The following is a 21,932-nucleotide window of genomic DNA, read 5'->3' as shown; positions in this document are numbered from 1 at the left end:
GTAATCCCAAACAAAATTGATATAAATCCTTCCAAATAATCTTATTGTTGAAATTAAATGCCACGTGGCATAAATCCCGCTTCTCCTCCATTTTGATTAAATCATGTATTTACTAATTTCAAGAGTTTGGGGGATCTTTGGGATTTAGCCAAAAAGAGCGTGCTAAGGGAGAAAAATATGAACTTTTATTTGGTCCGGTCACAGGACGTAGTTGTACGTTCGGCCGCCAGTAGAATCGCGCCACGCGTTCTCACTATTTACTGCGCGCCCTTACAACCCAACCCGGAGCGGACCCAGGATTGCTAGGTATTGGTCGGTATTGCTATGTATTGGTCGATTTTGCTAGGTATTGCTCGGTATTGCTAGGTATTGGTCGATTTTGCTCTGCAATAACCAATACCGATCAAATACAGAGTTATAGAAAAACTCGGTACAACTCGGTATTGCTCGGTATTGGTCTTCACAGAGCGGTATTTCTCGTTATTGCCAAGCAATATCTAGCAATACCGACCAATACCGAGTAATACCTCGCAATACACGAACATAACATTCCCGGGTTCCGGTTCAGGTCAAATACCGAGTAATACCTCGTAATACGCGAACATAGCATTCCCGGGTTCCGATCCGGGTCAAGTCGTTGGGCCGCGCGGTAAAGAGTAAGAGCACGTGGCGACATGTTATTGACGGCCGAACGTAGCTCTACGTCCGGTTAGAGGATATAATAATTGTTCGAAAAATAAAAGTTATCTTCGCGCCTGGGAACTCTCGTTACTTAGTTTATTCTTTGATATTTTGAAATATATATCTAGTAAAAATTGAGGCAATGAAGAAGAGGCCGATCTAATTTGATATCACTATGATGAGGAAAAAACGTTCAACGTGTTTTGCAATAGGTAGGGGGAAGAGTAGAAGTTGTTGAAGAAAGGGAAGAAGCTTTTTTATGACGAGCGACTATTATGTCCTATCTATTTGTTGCGTTATGAAATATTTGTGACTGTGGAGAGTGATTTAATTTAACGTATTAACTTTGTACAAGGATCCATCACACAAATAAATTAGAGAGTATGATTATAGCATTTATGAGGGGACACAATTTTTACGTTGAAACACCTAAAAAGGAGAAAAATCATGGGGCCTAATCCAGTTTGAATGAATCCACTAGTGTTTGTAATCAATTACAAATGAGGCCTTTCCTTAGGAAGAAGGCCTTGACTTGATGTATCAAATATATATCATATAGAGTGCATTATATGGTGGGTGTTGGAAGAATCAGTGTTGATATGTTCGTTTGGGCGATATGATCATAGTCAGTGAGCGATGTATCCGAAGCGACAGGGATCAAAAGATTGTCATCAGACGACGGTGGTTGAAATCATTGTTTAGAAAAGTTTGTGTTTGATGCAGTGCTGATTTTTTTGCTAATTATTAGGTTTTTTATTTCTAAATATTATTTCTTTCAATATTTTAATTCGGATTAGTTGGATGACAATCATAAATTTCAATCAACACTATTAATTAATATTAGTAATAATCAATTATATACATTAAATATAGACATATTATTAAAAATTAAATTATCTTTAATAATTAAAATTAATGGATAAAAAATATTAACTAAAAAAAGGATATTATATGTGGTTTAATGATCACATTAAAATTGTTCTATTATATTTTAATATTTATTTAATCTTAAGATCGCCATAAATGAAAATATATATTTTAATTTCATTAATTATTAGTATTTTATATGAATTAAAAAATTTAAATCTTCTACTAAATAATTCATCAGAAATTAATGGAATTTAATCCTATTTGGATTGTGCTTGTTAAAGTTGGAACTGCGAGACGGAGAAGCTGCAAGTTGGAACTGCGAGACGGAGACGCAGCTTCGATTTCAGACCCTAGGCATGGAGATCCTTAACAAACTGAAGAATCTGGACGCCTACCCTAAAGTAAACGAGGATTTCTACAATCGAACGCTCTCGGGAGGGCTGATCACCATCGTTTCTTCCATCGCCATTCTTCTGCTCTTCATCTCCGAGATCCGTAAGTTGATTCTTTTTCCTTACAACAAATTCTTCCTTTTTTTTTTCTTTCGCTATTTTGCATTTTGAAAACTAGGAATTTTTCTAAAGCTTTCTCCATAAGAAAAGAAAGGGGAAAAAAGAAAAAAAAATGACAGATGTCGATTGATAGCAAGTTCAAACGAGATTCTATTTATATTTCTTATACTTTTTCAGTGATGTGTTTGCGATCAAATGGAGTGGGTTGGATTTTTAATGATCGCATTATTATGAAGGTTATTTCTTTATCATTCTTTGTAGTTATTGCATTCCCGGTGAATCCCGTGAAAACTTAATCTTTCTGAAAATTGATTCGCTTATGATTGTCAATATCTCGAAATAGGATCCTCATTTGAAGCTCATTTTGGGAAGCTTTACCATTAATCACTTGGTGGTAATGTCATCCTTTGGGGCATTTTGTCTGGAACACGAGTCATGATCATTGCTTTTCTGGTGTGGAAAAACTGGGTTATCATAAGGCGACTATCTCTAATCTTAATAATTCAACTCTAATACATCTACTTTTCTAACTGGGTTATCAAAAGGCTGATGTTTTATGTGACCAAACCATCTAAGGCGACTCTTTCTAATCTTATCTTCTACTAGAGCTACTCCAACCTTTTCACGAATATGCTCATTTCGTATCATGTCTTTAAGAGTAAAGCCACTCATCCACCTGAGCATCCTCATCTCTGCAACATTTAACTTAATATTATGCTTCTCTTTTAACGGCCAACATTTTGCACCATAAAGTATTGTAGGCCTAACCACCATCTTATAGAATTTTTCCCTTGATGACTCAAGATTGGATCATTATCAAAATTGATGTTGCCTTGTTGCTGAAGTTAGCTAAATCGCATGTATTTTAATAATTATTTTTGACATTTATTCCACAGTTGATGACATTGATTCTGCTACTTTATCAGCATATGCCATTGCACGATTAGAAAGACTACATCAACAAGTTATCCTACCAAGACTGAATGATACAAACATTCAAGCATTAAGAGGGTTCTAAAGATATCAATTCACTAAAAAAGAAAGAAGAAAGCGTTCATTATGTATGAGGATCAGCTTTATCACTTTGAAGAAGCTCTAAAATGATAGTGATGGTCTTTTATTAAATTGTTTTTCTTTTTAAAAGGTCACAGAATTAATCTTGAAAGAACATGATTAGTTGAAGGTGGATCTTCTCTTCACAATATTGATGTAGGCAAGGGGGGGGGTCAAATCAAATTTGATTTTTGACTCCTCTAGCTCATTAATGCCTAGTAAAAAATTAGCTCATTATGAGCTGATTTTTAGTTCATTTATTGAACTAAAAATTAGCTCATTATCTCTTAAAATGATTTTTCTTCTTTCCCTTTTTTTTTCTTCTCATTTCCTTGTCCCTTCCCCTTCCCCTTTTTTTTTCTTGTCTCTTGGAAAACCGTGGCTTGTATTAATTGGGGGCTGGATTCTATGCTTTGAATTTATGAGGGAAGTTAATGTTTTTAATGCTAGACATTACTGTTGGCTGATATTTCTATGCATGGCCTATTTCCGAAATTAAGTCTCCTTGGTTCCTTGAAATACCCCTTTGATTCCTGTTCTGGTTTTAATTGGGCTGTTTTTCCGAAATTGGGAGGCTTTTCCCGTGGCTGTACTGCTTGGGAACTTCCGCCTGTTTGCTGCCTTGGTTCCGTGAGATGTTGGCCATGGCTTGGTGGCTGAATTCAATGGGAAAATTGCTGACTTTTCCTTTGGGAATTCAGCCAGCCTTTGGAATGTTTTTCCCGTAATTGTGATGCTTTGATTTTGGTGGGCTGTTTGTTGTCCGTGAAGTGGCCTCCTTGGTTCCTGTTCTGATTAATGAAGGGCTGATTTCCGTGATCTCCTGGGCTGATTTCCAAAGGGACTTTTGGGAATCCTATGATCTAAAATGCTTGGGAGCTTGTAAACAATTATGATGTGGCTTTTGGCATTCCTCTTCTTTGCCTATAAATTGGAGATGTTGTTATGAAAAGAAAAGAGAATGATGTGAGTTATTTTTGGAGAGAAACCTGAGAGGTTTTTGGTTTTGGAAATCCTGCGGGCTCTTTCCAATCTTCTTCCCCTCCTCCTATGGGAATCCTGCGGGCTCTTTCCAACCTTCGTCTCGTCTCCTAATCTCTTTCTTCTCTCCATAGTAATCATTCCACCTGTATCCTTCTTCTCAAACAAGAAATGCAACTTTAGGTGTTTGTCTTGAAAGTGTCGTTTGAGTCGTTTGTAAGTCGTCAAGGTTTGTAAGGGTTTTGTAAGCCCTTTTATAATATGAAAGTGATGTTTTAGTTTATTTGTCTAATTAGTCTAATTTTTGCGAGTTATTGTAATCTTTTATTCTCTAGAAAGACTTTGTTTTTTGTAATAAAAAATTTGGGTCCCTCTCCCAAATTTTTGATTGCATCAAATATTAAGTGGATTTTTACGGGTTATTGATGAATCTTAAAAAAATGGTTTAATCAATCCTTTATGGATTCAACTAATTTACTTCATAACGAAATATGGTATTGTTTCCCAACACCCAATGCCTTAAGTGCTGCTATTGGTGCTTGCCTCAGTGAGTGGGCATTAAAAAGAATATTTATATTGTACATAGCTTTATCTTAATTATGAGTAATCTATTTTAAGAGTATAAAATGATAGTCATTACATCAAATTAAGTTGGGATAAATAATGAAGTTTCTATTTCTATTTCATTCCAAGTTTGAAAATCATACTAATCGAAATAAATTCAGGCAAAATTCTTTAGTTTGTAGTGTTTATATCCTTGGGGTAGTCTATTCTTTACTATGTATGCATCTTTCTTACATGCGTACTGTCTTCTCTATCATTGGATTGTAGCCCTCTACACCTTCCTTTATTCTTTTTAAGTCATCAGCTTCATTCTTAATATTTACTACTTTCGAACTTTGGTTCTTGCAGTTACATTAGCAACTTATTTCAAGGGGAACATGCTTGTTTTATCAATTCTTGATACTCTTTTCACATCATCTCATGCCAAATTTCATTATAAAACATATTTAATTAATAGCATTTGTCTCGAGTATCAAGAAAATGTGCTCACCTCACCCACTTGGGAGCTGTGATAGGCGCTATAGCCTATAGCCTTGCCCTTCCCATGTGTGAGGTGAATGCAGACTTTCCTTTAAGATCAGCAGGTTGGGCACATTTATGTTGGTTCATGAAATTAATGTCTTTCAGGCTATTAAAAAAAATGTCATTCACTTTAAGTAGTTTGAATCACTTTTTTGTTCTTCCCAGATGAATATTAGTCACAGTTATCCATGTTGCTAGGGTTCTAATAACATTTAATAATCATGCTTCGCTTTTTTCTACATGTTGCAGGGCTATATATTTATTCAGGCACCGAGACTAAGCTAATTGTAGATACCTCAAGAGGAGAAAGACTGCGTGTCAATGTCAGTTCTCGGGAAATTTGCTTGTTATTTTAGCTTAGTTGGTTCAAGTTTGTTTCTGAGTTGATAAATGATACCTATGCTGCATTTCATTCTTTGGTTTGCCCTTGATATTTAATTTAGAAGTTATGTATGTGCTAGCTCCTACTGCAGCTTTTAAATTACGCAGATAACAAACATTTCGGTTATGCATTTTGAATGATTCTGGATGTGATCTTTAAAATCCAATGAGCTCCACCACTGGGTAAATGCATTTTAAAATCCAACAATTTAATGGATAGAATAGCTTGATATTGCTGTTAGTCTTCATACTCTTGAAGAAAGAACTTACTGTAGAATTGATATGTTTCATCACTATCTTCTCTAATATGATGCAGTTTGTTTGAATATTGAGGTATGGTACATCTACAATAACATTAAAAGCGCACATTTAGGTTTCGTTTGGGATGGCTTTCTTGTTGCTTCTTAAAGCAGCTTTCTAGTACAAAAATTTTAATTTTTGAACTAGAAAGCTGCTTTAAGAAGCAGCAAGAAAGCCATCCTAAATGAAGCCTTAGTGGTTTGCTTTAAAATTACTAAATTAACTGTTTGTTATCCTCCATGTTAACTACATACTCTTCATTCACAACTGCGGCGTTTGATTTGATGTTATTATACTCTTGTTTGTGTGCAGTTTGATGTTACATTTCCATCCCTTGCTTGCTCCCTTCTGAGTGTTGATGCTATGGATATCAGTGGTGAGCGTCACTTCGATATTGTATGCCCATGGATACCATTCTTGTGTTTTCTTATAATATTTCCTTCCATTTCCTTTATATTGATGCTAATTGCAATTTCCATACAGAGGCATGACATTGTAAAGAAAAGATTAGATCATCTTGGGAAAGTCATTGATTCAAGAAAAGGTGATATTGGTGCACCACAGGTTGGCAGCATTTTCCTCAATGTTCACTCTTTTAACCTATTTCTTTCTTAGTGGGTCAAAATTTTATATTATTTACTTTTGTTAAGCAACGTGAGTACTCATTGCTAAAGTGCTTGCAAAAATTGTGTAGCTGAAACTCATTAGTTAGTGCAGTTTAAATATTTGCGATCATAATGGATTGCTTATTTGTTGGAGCCATCTTTGGATGAGTTCGAGTTTGAGGAAAACTGTGTAAATTTGTTGCTATTATGTTCGTTTTACGTTTAAGCTTGGTTCACTTTCTTTAAAGTAGTAGCTTTTGATGGGCCATTTTGACTTTATTTTTATGAGTCTCTGTTTGGGTGAGTAGATATAATTGTTTTATGCTGCTGGATTTATAGTTTTTTTTTTCAAGCAGATGGTCTTGTGATCATGAAGACTGTATATGCAATAAATGAAGACTGTATATGCAATAAAATCAGTAATTCCAAATTGGAAGGACTTTTTTAAAGTTTAGTAAGTTATGTGGGTGGGTTGCAATAGCATTCCATACATGGTCAAATGGCCGTATGAGTGAGAGCAATAACATGAACTATAATGGGAAAAAAATATTTAAAGAAAAACGTGTTTCAACAATATTTACCTATATCCACGACTGCATAGAAAAGTATATTTCCACTTATGTAGAGATAAATAATAAAAAAAAATATTTGACGCTCTAATAGTATTCTCACTTTTATCTTAGTAATAAGTTTTTTCTCTTATATTTAAATATGGATGGGGATATTGTTAGTAGAATTCAAGTTGGATGGTTGAAGTGGAGGAATACTTCGGGTTTGTTGTGTGCAGCGATTAAAAAGGCGTTCGAGGCGGAAGCCTCGAGGCGCGCCTCGAATCGAGGCGGAGGTCGGGCGAACTGAGGCTTAAGCCTCGAACGTTCGGACGAGGCTTACGCCTTTTTCCATGGAGGCGTACGCCTCACCGCGTGAGGCGTCGAGGCGCATCGAGGCAGCGCCTCGAAAGCGAGAAAGTTACCTTCACAGTCAGCGAGCTCCCGTTGTTTCTTCCGATCAAAATGTTATAGCTTACGATCCGACAGGAAAGGGAAAGTCGTCGAAGGAGCAAGTTGAACAGCACGAAGGAGCCCAAAAGAAGCGACGCGTGCCAGTCTCTACACCTCCTGTGAAGCAACGAAGCTGAACAGCAAGGACGAAAAAGAGAAGATGAAAGGCAAACGTAGACGCCAGCTAAGTATTATATTATTAATTTAGTTAATATAATTTAAAATATATAATAATTAACACAAGTTAATTAATAAATAATAATATAAAAATAGTGCATGAATTAATTTCATTTACTTATTTAATAATAGTATATATAAATTTATAATATAATTAGCCTAATAATATAAATTAAACATGTAGAATTACGTCTTGCATCGGGTACTGAGCGGTATTGAGGCTCGGTACTGAGCGGATACTGGGCTCGGTACTGAGTGGTACATAGCCGTACGCTGCGGTAAGTGAGCATATATAACAAACCGAATTTTAAACTTACTCTTATAATATAATTTTTTCCGGGGCCGCAGGCGCTGCCCCTTGACCCCGTGACTGAATTACAGGTCGAACCCCGCCAGGGGCAGCGCCCCTTGGACCTCCGCAGACTGGTTTTATTTTGTATTCATGTTATTTTATTATTGGTAGTACAAATAATTGTTATTTTTGTTATTATTTAAAATTTTAAATTAATTTATTTTAATCGTTTTGAGGCTTACGCCTCGATCCGCCTCGAGGCTTACGCCTCGCCTCGCTTAGAAAAAGCGCCTCGATTCCCGATTTCACCTTTTAAAATCTTGGTTGTGTGATAGAAAAGTACCACTCAAACTTAAGGGAAATTTTATAAGATGGTGGTGAGACCTACAATGCTTTATGGCATAGAATGTTGGCCATTAAAAGAGAAGTATAATATTAAGTGTTACTGTGATGAGTATGCTCAGGTGGATGAGTGGATTTACTCTTAGAGACATGATAAGAAATGAACATATTCGTGAAAGGTTGGAGTAGCTCTAGTGACAAATAAGATTAGAGAGAGTCGCCTTAGATGGTTTAGTCATGTAAAACGGCGGCCTTTTGATGACTCTGTTAGGAGAGTGGATGTATTAGATTTGGCCTATGTTAAGAAAGGTGGAGGTAGACCTAAAAGGACTTGGTTAGAAAATCTTAGAAATGACCTTTCTTTATTAGATTTAAATGAAAATTTGACTCTTAACATGACACAATGGAGAAAAATGATTCTTGTAGCCGACTCCACGTAGTGGGAAAAAGGTTTGATGTTGTTGTATATTTCAACATGGCTCAAAGCCTCAAAACATGGGGAAATGGTTCTTTGTCAAGGCTCTTGCTATATTTATTTGAGAAATTTCTCACCTTATAGACATGGGGAAACGCTTCTTTGTCTTTGAATTGTCTATGCTCTTATATCTCATTGGCCAACTGCAAGTCTTTAATGCCTTCACTTATCCTTGTTGTTTGTCTCTAAATATGAGGGCTTGACACAAGGAAAGCCAGACACTGACTTATGCTGTCTACCTGAAAGAAAGCTCCTTCCAGCATACAATTTGATGTGATCCCAAGGACTTGGTTTATTTTTACATGTACTCTTTAAGGTTGTGGATTGGTAACAAATCAAGTGAGATTAAAGGCATGATTTTGGCAAACAAAATCCAAAACAATGCCGATTGAAGATTCAACAAATTTGAAAATGTTTAGATGTTCATCTATAAGAACTTCGGTACAGATTTTGAAGTGAAATTCAGCTCCATCTAATAGTCTTCTACTTGGTTTAGTGCATCGTCTTGAAGGAGTCTCCTGTGTGGCATCCCATTCAATCAGTGTTTGTTTGGGGTTTATGGTGGCATTGTAGTTTCCAAATCTATCACCGGCAAACCTATCATAGTCATTTACCATAACCTTTACTATGCTGCTATGCTTCTCTTTGATCCTTAAACATCATTTGTCTAGCAATGCCCTTCTATAATCTCCCACTTTGGAATAAAATTTATCTTTCTTTACTCCTTCACAATTAACAACATTTAAGGTCGTAGTTGCTCTCACTATTTCAAAGCTTGATGTCATGTACTAGGTGCCATCTTTATTTCCACGTGCTATCACTATATCACCCTTGATCACCTTCTAACCATCAATACAGGAGGTCAAGATAAAACCTTTTTTACCCAGGACCAATCAAGAACAGGTTCCTCTTCAAGCCAAGAATGTAATGCACATTGAGAAGATTCCACATATTCTTCATTTGCAGTCTTAATTTGGGCATCACCAAATCTTGCAATTCTCAAGGGTTCATCATAAGCATGATGAGCTCTCTCAAAATCTCCTATAGAATAGTGAGGCATAATTTTTTTTATGCAAACTGGAGTGAATTTAGTCTAGTTAGTAGAACTTTATATGACTATCCGCATTCATAGAAATTATAGATTTCTTCACTTTTGAGATCCATAAATTCATCCATCCAATTTAAACTCTGCCACTATTCATCTATAGCCAGAATTTTGACGTGGCTAGTCTCGCCACATCCTCCAAAGCATAATAGCAATCTTTAATTGACTCTTGTCAGATTTGGATTTATCCCCATTGTTCTTTCCTTGAACTTCTACACTTCTTTCAAAATTCAGAGCAACAAAAGAAGATCCTTTACCTGATTCTTATCCCTTAATGTCATTTCTCAAAGTCAAGTCAAGTGCATCAATAAGTTTCAACTTTATAGATCCTCATGAATGCTGCTGGTTGTCAAAATTGTTGCCTAGCGTTTTGATGCTAGTTGTTGAAGTTGATTTCAACAAGCTCAACGAAGTTGATTTCAGCAAGCTGAATTGACTTCAACCATCCAACTTGAATTCTACTAATACTATCCCCATCTAAATTAATAAATTATTTTTAGTTTTAGGAGATTGTTGATCATAATCCTTCTTGATTTTTGCTTTTGTTGAAGGAAAATGGTAACATAGGCATACACAGATAGTTGAATCTTTGTGTAATATATTGATTTTGGTTGAAATGCAATATGCAAGTTATGCGCCTTGGACGTAAAAATAGCAAATAAAAGAGAAGAACATTATAAGAACACCAAGATAGGGAATTTTTTTTGGCTTGACCCATATATTGCCAACTTGGGCATTCCTTTTTATGAATGTCAAATCCTTCTGTATTAATTCAGAACTTGAAGCATGTTAAGCATATTTTATTTAGATTTGATTAAACGTACCTTTTTTTGGGTCCTTTGTAGTGCACGAGATCTATTTTTTCCTTAGTTTTGAAATTTTTATGCTTGTTTCATTTCTTTTCTCTTTAGCATCTTTTGCTCATTATCACTTTTAAAACTGCCACGAAGCTTTTACTCTTGGTATGCTTGTTTGTTGTATAGATTGAAAGGCCCTTGCAGAAGCATGGTGGAAGGCTTGATAAGAATGAGAAATACTGCGGTTCTTGTTATGGTGCCGAAGGGGTATGCCTTTCTGTTGGATGCCTTATTTAAAATTTATGCATGCTTGCTTGACTGCATTTGTTACTTGTTTTTTTTCCTGTGCTTTCTAATTGATAGCAAAATCTAGGGTTGCTTAACAATGTCTAACTTTGAAAATGTACTCTATCAGTCTGATGATCATTGCTGTAACACGTGTGAAGAGGTTCGAGAAGCATACAGAAACAAGGGATGGGGTATTACAAATATGGATTTGATTGATCAGGTTACATCAATTCACACTTACTTTAGGGTCTCGTGTTTTTGAACTTTGAAGGCAACTTTTTTTAGAGTGAGGCACAAGCTCATGAACTTGCAACAATTTTTTTGTGTGCATGTTTCAGCTAAATTATGTGTGAATTTAATGCTTTGATGTAGCGATGAAAGATGAAGTCCTTAAATTATTTATTTAGTTTGAGGAGTTATATATTTCAATGCCTTGTTTAGTCAAATATAGTTTTGTCTTTCCTAATTACTGCAGTGCAAAAGAGAGGGCATTTTCCAGAAAATTCAGGAAGAACAAGGTGAAGGATGTAACATCCATGGATTTTTAGATGTCAAGAAAGTTGCTGGAAATATACATTTTGCTCCCGGGAAAAGTTTCCATCATTTAAGCTTTCCTTTCCTTGATCTATTTTCCTTTCAGGCTGAATATAACGTAAGTAGCATGGGCCGGCCTTTGTTAGTTAGGTATGAGGATTCTTTTGTATAGCTTCAGGAGTATTCTTCTGCGATCGACCTAAGTTTGTCCTCATTTTCTTTCTAGGTAAGCCACAAGATTAACAAACTCTCTTTTGGTAAAGAATTCCCTGGGGTGATAAACCCACTTGATGGGTGAGCTTCGTTGGTTATTATTCATATTTACTTTATTTTTGGGCAAATATAAACTTTTTTTATTTCTAATGATCAGTTCTTACTAACACTTAATATGGATAACAATTTTCAGCACAGGGTGGATACAACCAAGTTACTCAGGAATCTATCAGTATTTCATTAAGGTGAGTAGTTGACTCGATTCTTTTCACTTAAAATTCTAAAAAGTCAAACCGTGCTATTTAAGTTTAAAAGATTTTTGGTGTGGAATTAGTGTAGGCATAATGTATCATTTCCTCCATATTAATTTCTTGAATTAGCGGGTGATATAGGATATCTCAAGGTCTAGAATTTTCTTAATATAAATTTGAAGGCATAAAGTCAAAATTTGCAGTCCACCAATTCTTAGTTTAGGCACATCTTTGTTAATTTTGATGCAAATATGATAATATATTTGTTTCATTTCTATTGATAATTTAAAGATTGCCTAAACTTTAAAAAGCAAGAAATATAAGAATGAAATAAAGTCACATAATGATTAGAATTCACACCACAAAAAAAGGAAATTTAAATTGTAGCCACTTAACTAAATTCCAATCACACATGAAAAATCAATCATAATGCACATAGATAATAAAAAGGATATAAGTCCAAAGAAGATCTTAGTCTCATGCCAGCATAATAAGAAGTTTCTCTTAATGTCTGTTATCAAGACTTACATGGCACTCGAAGAATTTTATTGAAGTTTATTTAACAATTGATTGAATTTTTCTTGTCTTGAGTTCTATTTATAATCAAAACTAGGCCTATAATTGATAAATTCTTAAAAATCTTAGAATCAAGATAAAAGAAACAAATCATGACTTCACAATCTTAATTCTAGCAAAATCAACAAATTTTAGATTCAACAATCGTGTCCAAAACATCCGCAATATTGCTATAGGACCAACTTGGAATTTAGCAAAAAAAGGATGATCCAGAGTTTTCTATATCACTTATACAATAGAAAGTCAAACATATAAGGAAACAAATAGCAGGAGGCAAGGCAATAGATAGAACTGGAAAAACATTTCACTAGATAGTCAAACAAAATAATGTGAAGTGTTAAATCCCAGCTGTCCCTTGACATTTGATCCCACAACCAGGATGGGAATCCATAGGAGGCTCACCTGGATCACGCTGATCTTTGTTAAATCTCAACAGTTTCTTGACACTTGATCCCACGACTAGGATGGGAATCCATGGGAGGCTCACTTGGATCACGTCGATCTCCTTCCATATTTGGGTGGTTGATTTAGGAAGGATTATATTAGGAAAATTATGCATGATTATGTAATTATTTGTTTCTTTATTAAGATATCTTTTATAGATCTATAAATAGAGATAACTTTGTGCAATAAAATCAAGCCTTTTCCCTCTCCAATTCTCTGAATTTAACATGGTATCAGAGGTAAAAATAAGAAAATTTCATTTTGACAATATTAAAGATTACTTTAATCAAATCCTATCCTCCTACTTTTAAAAGGAATGTATTATTCATGAGTCTTCTTGCATTCATGCCTCACAACAAAACGAAGTTGTAGAAAGAAAAAAATGGCCACCTTCTTGCCTCCACCCATGCATTTCTATTCCACCACAATATACCCAAATCCTATTGGGGAGAAGCCCTTCTGACCTCCACATATCTCATAAACCGATTACTTTCAACAACCTTGGGGCTAAAAATATCAATGAATATTCTATCCTCTTTTTATACTGAATTTCGAACCCATAACAACCTCACACCCAGAATATTTGGATGCACTGCCTATGTTCACATTCACAGTTAAAATAGAGAAAAATTAGATCCAAGAGCACTTAAATGTATCTTTGTTGAATATTCATCCACCTAGATAAGTTATAAGTGTTATCACACCTCTACCAAGAAAACCTTTATATTTGTTGACGATACTTTTGACAAAAATCCTATTTCACCAATCCTCATCTTTATGGGGAGATTGAAAATGAGGAAGATGAGGAAAGTGTGCTTGCCCCTCTTGACTTTCGAGCTCCACCTCAAACTAATCATTGTAAACCTGAAATCAAAGCAAAGTAGAATGAGGACAAAGTAGAATGATGACATGAAGTTTGAAATAGTATATTCCAGACGTACAACTCCAAATTATACTCCAGAGCAGATCCAAGAATTTGAATCGTCTCTTGAAATTGAGGTTAACACAAGTTCACCCAAAAAATCTCCTGTGTATCCCATAACCAACTTTGTATCATTCCATAACTTCTCACCTTCACACAAAAATTTTTGGTCATAGTAAATGATATTCATATTCCTAATAATATTTTTGAGGCGTTATCTCATGAAAATTATAAAAGTGCCATGAAAGATGAAATGCAGGCCCTGAAGAAGAACAATACTTGGGAGATCATCGACATACCAGTAGGAAGACGACTAGTCGGCTATAAATGGGTGTTCTCCGTGAAATATAAAGCTGATGGTACACTGGAAAGACATAAGGTAAGATTGGTAGTGAAATGGTACACTTAGACGTTCGACATTGGCTACCAAAATTGTTTTTGCACATATGGACAAGATGAACACTGTGAGGATCTTACTCTCACTAGCAGCTAATTATAACTGGCATCTTGAATAGTTGGATGTCAAAAATGCATTTCTATACTGGAACTTGAAGGATGAAATATTTATGGAGATTCAACCAGGATTCAAGAAAAAATCTAGAGGTGATAAAGTGTGTAGGTTAAAAAAGGCTCTATATGGGTTAAAACAGTCACATAGAGCTTGGTTTGAAAGATTCTCATAAGTTACACTACTCAATGGATATCGGCAAATCCAAGAGGACCATACATTATTCTTCAGGCACTCAAACTCAGGGGGAGTCATAGTTTTATTATTTTATGTGGATGATATCATCCTGACTGGAAATGATGAAAATGAGAAAGTGATTCTAAGAAAACGTCTTTCCAAGGAATTTGAGATCAAAGAACTTGGTAAATTAAAATATTTCCTTGGAATTTAAATGGCCCACTCCAACAGAGGCATCTTCATTTCTCAACATAAATATAGTAATAATCTTCTTAAAGAAATAGGTAAACTAGCTTTTAAATTGGCACCAATACTAATATAATCAAATCTCAAATTGGGTGAAGAAGCTAAAGAAGATCCAAATGTAGATAAGGGAGCTTACCAGAGACTTGTGGGGAAATTGATCTACATTTCTCACACCAGACCAGATATAAACTTTGTTGTAAGCATGGTCAGCTAGTTCATACAAATTCCAAAGCAAACTAAAATGCAAGTTATAGACAGAATGCCACACTACCTTAAATGGAATCGAAATAAAGGGGTTCTCTTTAGAAGAGACTATGTAATAACCTCAGAAGCATATACTGATGCAGATTATGCACGATCACTAGTAGATAGACAACCTACCTCAGGATACTACACATTCCTTGGAGGAAACCTTATTACATGGAGGAGCAAGAAATAAAATGTGGTGGCAATGCCTAGTGCAGAAACATAGTATAAAGCTATGACCTTGGAAATATGTGAGCTACTATGGATCAAGATGATTCTAGAAGACCTAAGGATCAAGTGAGAATAAACCATGAAGCTACACTGACAACAAATCAGCAATCGGCATAGCGCACAATCTAGTTTGACATGACATAATAACCAAGTACATAGAAGTGGACAGACATTTCATAAAGGAGAAATTAGATAGTGGTTTTATATGTATTTATCATGTCTTATCAAAAGATCATCTTGCAGACATTTCTTACTAAGGGACTTGATAACTCCACCTTCCTGGAACTAATTACCAAGCTGGGAATTACATATTTGTATTCCCCAGCTTGAAGGGGGTGTTAAATTCTATCTGTCCCTTGACACTTGATCCCACAACCAGGATGGAAATCCGTGGGAAGCTCACATGGATCACGCTGATCTTTGTTAAATCCCAGCTGTCCCTTGACACTTGATCCCATGGCCTGGATGGGTATTTGCTCACTTGGATTACGCCAATCTCCTTCCATATTTGGGTGGTTGATTTAGGAATGATTTTATTGGGGAAATTATGCATGATTTTCTAATTATTTATTTTTTTATTTAGATATTTTATATAGATCTATTTATATAGGGATAATTTTGTGCAATAAAATCAACCCTTTCCCCTTCTAATTCTCTGAATTTAACATGAAGCATCTCCCAAATCAATGAAAATCAAAGCATTGAGCCTAGTTATATTGTCAATAGAGAAGGGCTTCCAAATCGATCTGTCTGGCCTGTAAATTTTCAACTTAGGCAAACTAAGCATTTTTATTCATCATGCTAATTTGGGCATGAGTTTTATATTTCTTGTAACGTAGGTTTGCTATCACTATATATAAACAAGTTCTAATATCAACTATCAATAGGGCGCACAATTTGATTTTTCAAAGTAGTTTTAGGAGCAAGATAAGTAGAACTACCTAGTAAAGTGTTGGATGTGAATTCACTAGTTGATGAAAAGTGGGAAGAATACAAGGCATAACAGGTTCATGAAATAAAATCAAATCAGATATATTGAAGACTGGACTAATACCCGAGCTTCGTTGAATTTTCAATTTATAAGCATTGTCCCAATGCATTCTTTAATTGTATATGGCCTCATCTTTCTTGCAATTAATTTCTTAAAACTTTCAATAGGAAATATTTTAGGATCAGTTATACCATTTTCTTATCACTTGGTTTGAATTTCATATATTTTTTTTATTTACATCAATAATAAACTTATAATTGTCCTAATTACAAATTTCATGTTAATCAATCGAATTAGGTAAATTATGCAAATGATTTTATCATGTTATGAAGTAAGAAAGTTGTAGTATAATAATGTCTTAGGGGATACTAATAAAGATCTTTAATTAATCAATTTCTAGAAGATGAGATTACAAAGAAAAACGTATGTTGACAAATCATATAAAGATACTATATCTTTATGGATGAACAATTTCTTCAAAGAAAATTAATCCAAGTTCCATAAAAATCATTTGTGAGGGACAATGCTCTTCTATAGTGGACCAAATAAATGAATATTTGAATTTCATTGTTTTTTCAAGGTAATCATTGTTATAAATTCTCTGAAGTATTTATGTAAAATAGTTTTCTTCAGAATGTTCTCTTTATGAGTTTTGGAATCAAGAAGCCAAGAAAAAAATAAAATAAATTTCAGTTTAATTCATAGAAATAGAGAATCAAGAAGTTAAGAAAAAAAATAAAATCAAATTCAGTTTAATTTATAGAAATAGCTTTGTTAAAAAATTCATCAGAATTTAAATTAATTTGTTGAATTTCTTCATCAACTATAACATACTTTATTTGATTCCTTTGACATTCATGAATAAATTCAACTTCACTTATAATTTTTTGTTTATATTCAAGACTATATTCAATTTATATTACATGTCCAAGTTCATAATCAATATTATATTTATATTCTAATTATAGAGTAGATTTAAATGTTGTCATAAGTTCAGTTTTAGTTTCAAAATCAGTTTTAATAGTGGTTTACACTCAAATTTGGATTGCAACTCTTGCTCATTTTCAATTTTAAACTCAATTTTGGCTCTTGTTCAAGTCATGAATAGATTGTAATGTAGATGAAGATTAAGTTTCAACAACATTTGATGTAGGTTGATAGTGTTGACTACAAATGATCTTGTGCTTCTAATCTATCCTCGAAGGAGTATTCATGAACCATAATTTCTTTGACAAGATCAAACATGATTATACATGATTCTTGTATTGGTGTATGCTCGATAGGCTTCAAATGAGAAGATAATGTTTCTCTTTAGGGATTTTAATTGCATATAAGCTAGTTGTAATAAAAAGGTTTCGATATTTCTTAATATTTAAAGATCTAGATAAAGACTTATAGATTGTTTCTGATAAATTGTAGGTTAATCTATTTTTAATCTATATCCTATGATTTTTAATGAAACAACTAATGATAACAAAATAGCGTAAATGTACAGGATGTTTTGCTGCAAAATGTATAAATCTTGCATAACATTCAAACACACAATATTCACCTTATGAACAATATTTAAATATTTCATGCAACAGGCCCCTATATTCTTTGAATTATAAATATTATTCTTTATATCAACTTATGGTAAAAACAGCAATTCCTGATTTTACATTCTCAGATTTTAGCAAAACCAGCAGATTTGTTTTTCAGCAACAATGTTCAAACAACAATTTTTGAACCCACTAGTGTACCTGCTAGAATAACCAAATCTAGATTTCGTGAAGAAGGAAAATCCGGTGTCTGCTACGGTACTGCAATAGCAAAAAGTAGAAAAAATATGAGGAAACAGAGCAGGATGCAACTGAAAAAGGAAACAGTTAGCACAGTAGAAGCATGTGAATCATCAAGCCGCTGAACAAAGAAATGAAGCACCTTCCAATTCAGCGGCAGTATCCAAAGAATGCAAACAAGGCTGCAGCGGCAAGGTACTCTAACCCAGCTAAAGTGCTAGCAGGGAAGGGATTTGATAGGAAATACTTGAGTTCGCAAGTAAACCTAACAATAATTGGTGAAAACAGCGAGAAATCTGCTGATTTCAGAGAGAAATCAGCAATCATGATGCAGAAATTTCAGAAAATTGGAGAGGAAACACGAGGAAACTTGTTCTATTCTTTTTTTTTTTTTGGGGAAAATTCTATTCAATTCACAAACAAGAAAAACAATACAAGATACACGTTTCTTCAATTCGAGAGGAAGAAACAACTCTCCAAATCTCTAGCAAAGCCTAGAGCCCAAAAGAACAAACTCTAGATCTCAAATCTCTCTTCCAATTCCAGATGAAACTCTAATCTTCCCAAGGAAACTAATTAAAACAAAGTGGACAAATACTAAATCCCTAATCAATCCCTAATTCAAATTTTATCTCCCAAAGCAACGTTTAATTAAGTTGTGGGCCCCATCTTTCCAACCGGCCTCTCTCTCTCCGCCCCCTCCTCCTGTAACAAAGAACCAGTCCAAGTTGGACCAGTTCAGCTGGCCCTAGGGCTGGCCTAATAGGATTCCGTGAAGCTAGTTTTTGTTATTGACAAGATTTGTTGTTTCCGTTGACACTAATATACTTTAGGATGTATTTGAATTCTCGAATTTACATGAAAGCAAATGATATGGGCTTAAAAATCTCAAATCAATCATTGTAGTTATGGAACAATTTATAGCTTGCATTATACCGATTTCATTTGCTTGACTTCCTGTCTATTAATGCACAACATTAACTTCTATATTTACGAGTGTAATTTCCTCTTTAGTAACTTGTACACTTTTTTCTCTCTAGGTTGTTCCTACAATCTATGCTGACATAAGAGGACACAAGATTCATTCAAATCAGGTAAGGCTTGGAACATTATCTTCAATAATTGAAGTTTTTCAAGCTACCCTGAATTTTCTCATCGTACTGGCAGTTCTCAGTGACACAGCACTTCAGAGAAGGGAATGTTTATCCTAGGCCTCTTCCAGGAATATTCTTCATTTATGAATTCTCACCAATCAAGGTTAGAAAATGAATTGCAGCTTTCTGGCAAGTGAATTTTGTAATGCAATTAACAGTTCCCAAGCATTTCGAATAGCTTGTAAATCCTTGAATTGTTTCATTTTTATTGCAGGTGATCTTTACGGAAGAGAACAAATCTCTCCTACACTTTTTAACAAGCATTTGTGCTGTACTTGGAGGTTTGTGAATTGACCATTCCAACTACATTGATTCATACTTGCCGTATAGTATTTTTTCCTTGAAATTGCTAAAGTATAGAAACTTGCATCACTAGCATCAGATAAATACATGCCTTATACCTCAGGGCCTTCTTGAAATTGCTATGTAATTTTATGGTGTTAGCAGATGACAGTTATTTTATTTGTTGGCATCTTAAAAAGCAAATATTTAATGAAAACCACCTTGATTAATGTTGCGTCCTGGAATATTCGCGGCGGTAGAGAAATATAAAGTTTAACGTCTTAGCTTTGTACGAAGATCCAGCACGCATACATATATAAGAAAGGGTGCAACATTCATAGGAGACACCAAGATTTTTACGAGGAAAATCTTGAAAAGGGAAAAAATCACGGGGCCTGATCCCGTTTGAATGAATCCACTATTATTTGCAGTCGATTACAAATGAGGCCCTTCCTTTGAGGAAGGCCTTGGCTTGATAAATATACATCAACTACAATGATGTGGATTGAACAAAATTATGGAACTTTCCTTCCAAATAAAAATTCCAGAGTTAGAAGTGAGCAGTTTATTAATTTTCTTAAATCCATGCCAGTTGGCCATGGATTTGGACTGTGCTCACGGCCTAATTTAGCAGCTTCCAATGTTTATATGCCATTTCATTTATTTTGTACTGACATCCAGATATCCCTATTACCCAAATCAAGCATCATCTAAGATTCTAAATTCATAATAATGAATCTAATATAGGATTTGGCAGATGATAAAAACATCTTAATAACACTGATAAGATAGTCATTTATATGGAACCTCGAACCTTCAGCACCTTGCCAGATTATTCACTCTGGTGATTTCTGTTTGTATCCTTTATGGTTCCTATGAGAAGTATTCTTGCTCAATCTAGGCTTTGTTTGGGATGGCTTCTTTGCTGCTTCTTAAAGCAAGTTTTTAATAAAAATTTATTTTATACTAAAAAATCGCTTTAAGAAACAGGAAGAAAACTGTCCCAAATGAATCCCTGGTGATAATGGATTGAAAGCATGTTTAATTGATCTAATCTAATAATTTTTGGTTTGTGATGCAGGTGTTTTTACAGTTGCTGGGATCATTGATACTTTTGTTTTTCATAGTCATCGGGCAATCAAGAAAAAAATGCAGCTCGGGAAACAGGGGTGAATAATCTGTTGGTTTCCATCTATCTCCAAGAAAAAAGGAAAAATTCAGAAAGTGGTGCATATGCTAGTGAGTAGACCACATGATCTATATTATTTTTACCAAATTATTGAAATCCAGATCTGTTTTCTGGTTGTTAGTTTTGTTTGTAATTTGTCAGAATACAGGACTTGAGAAACTAGGATTTAGTTACGCTCATTAATGGATTTTTTGAAATCCATATTATGTTTCATGGCCATCATACAGCTTTTCTTATGAACCGAAGTGTACTAATTTAAAATTTATAAAGTTAATTGTTTGATTTTTTAGATGTTATAGACGAAGTTGAGTCAAGCAAGTTTGATTTTTTTTTTTTTGTTATTATTTTTTTAAAGGCTTATTGATGCAGGACTACGTAGATGAAATGATTATGAGTTCATTAGGATATTGCACAACTCGTGATTAGAATAGTACTAGAACAAGATTACTAGCAATTCAAAGCGATGAATCAAAACAAGTAGGAGTTATCCACTTAGGCTAAATCACATGGTGCGAGCTTTGAAAACTTCAAGATAAATAAGAAAACAATACAACGTAAAGTAATAGCTTTCAAGATAATCTCTAATCTAACAATGAGAATTAGGATGCATCGAGGTGTACTCAAACCTTACGATTACTAAGCTTAAGCAAGAGCAATGTGGAAGAGTCCGTCGTGACTGCAATCAACCAAAGAGAGTTTAGACGAAAAGGAATAAGACGCAAGGGGAAAGAGAAACCTTCGCTAGGGCTAGGGAGAGATGGAGATCCTACACTCGATGCCTTCGAAGTGTTTGTCGATAGCCTCCACCAAGGTGTCTAGGATCCTCTCCAAGTAGTCTTCAACGGTGTGGTCGATCCTTGGATTGATATCGAAGAAAGTTGATCGTAGGATGTCGGTGAAACCGTCGTCGTCCCAAGTTATTTCGTATTCAGCCTCCGGCTCCGTCATTCATGGATGCTTGAGTGTAAAATCTTCTTGGCACTTGGAAGGCCTCTTGATTGGTGGCAAAGAGAAAGAAGTTTCTCTTGCACTTGAAGAGAAAACAAACTCCAAACCTCTTTCCCAAAAATCTGAAAACAATTTCAGATTGTGATCCCAAAATCTGAAGAGGAATTTCAAATTTTATGAATAGATTTAAGGGAATTGGAGGGAGAGAATTAAGGCCTCAAGTTAGGAGAGAGTGGATTGGAGAGAGAGAAGAGACGGGTAAGGGGAGGGGAAGAGGGACCGGCGGGTTAATG

The 21,932-nt window shown here is 34.8% G+C and overlaps 1 protein-coding gene across 1 annotated transcript; it reads left to right on the top strand.

Annotated features, from left to right (window-relative positions):
* The first annotated feature begins 1,803 nt into the window (after window positions 1-1,803).
* On the top strand, window positions 1,804-20,987 carry LOC110093361 (endoplasmic reticulum-Golgi intermediate compartment protein 3-like). Its single transcript, XM_028693908.1, has 13 exons — window positions 1,804-2,046; window positions 5,433-5,506; window positions 6,177-6,260; window positions 6,348-6,428; window positions 10,845-10,925; window positions 11,074-11,166; window positions 11,422-11,598; window positions 11,707-11,774; window positions 11,887-11,938; window positions 19,107-19,160; window positions 19,234-19,323; window positions 19,435-19,501; window positions 20,584-20,987. The coding sequence occupies exons 1-13, from the start codon at window positions 1,908-1,910 to the stop codon at window positions 20,673-20,675; spliced, it is 1,152 nt and encodes a 383-aa protein (XP_028549741.1). The 5' UTR covers window positions 1,804-1,907; the 3' UTR covers window positions 20,676-20,987.
* The last annotated feature ends 945 nt before the right edge of the window (window positions 20,988-21,932 follow it).

The sequence above is a fragment of the Dendrobium catenatum genome, unplaced genomic scaffold (assembly GCF_001605985.2).
Source record: "Dendrobium catenatum unplaced genomic scaffold, ASM160598v2 fragScaff_scaffold_384, whole genome shotgun sequence".
Lineage (NCBI taxonomy): Eukaryota > Viridiplantae > Streptophyta > Magnoliopsida > Asparagales > Orchidaceae > Dendrobium > Dendrobium catenatum.
Note: the sequence above shows the minus strand (reverse complement) of the source record. Positions and strands in the feature narration are given on the sequence as shown.

Coding starts and splice junctions, on each gene's coding strand:
- LOC110093361 (XM_028693908.1), top strand. CDS start 1,908: ATGGAGATCCTTAACAAACTGAAGAATCTGGACGCCTACCCTAAAGTA. Junction 6,261..6,347: donor GTGAGCGTCACTTCGATATT/GTATGCCCATGG, acceptor ATTTCCATACAG/AGGCATGACATTGTAAAGAA. Junction 11,775..11,886: donor GTGATAAACCCACTTGATGG/GTGAGCTTCGTT, acceptor AACAATTTTCAG/CACAGGGTGGATACAACCAA.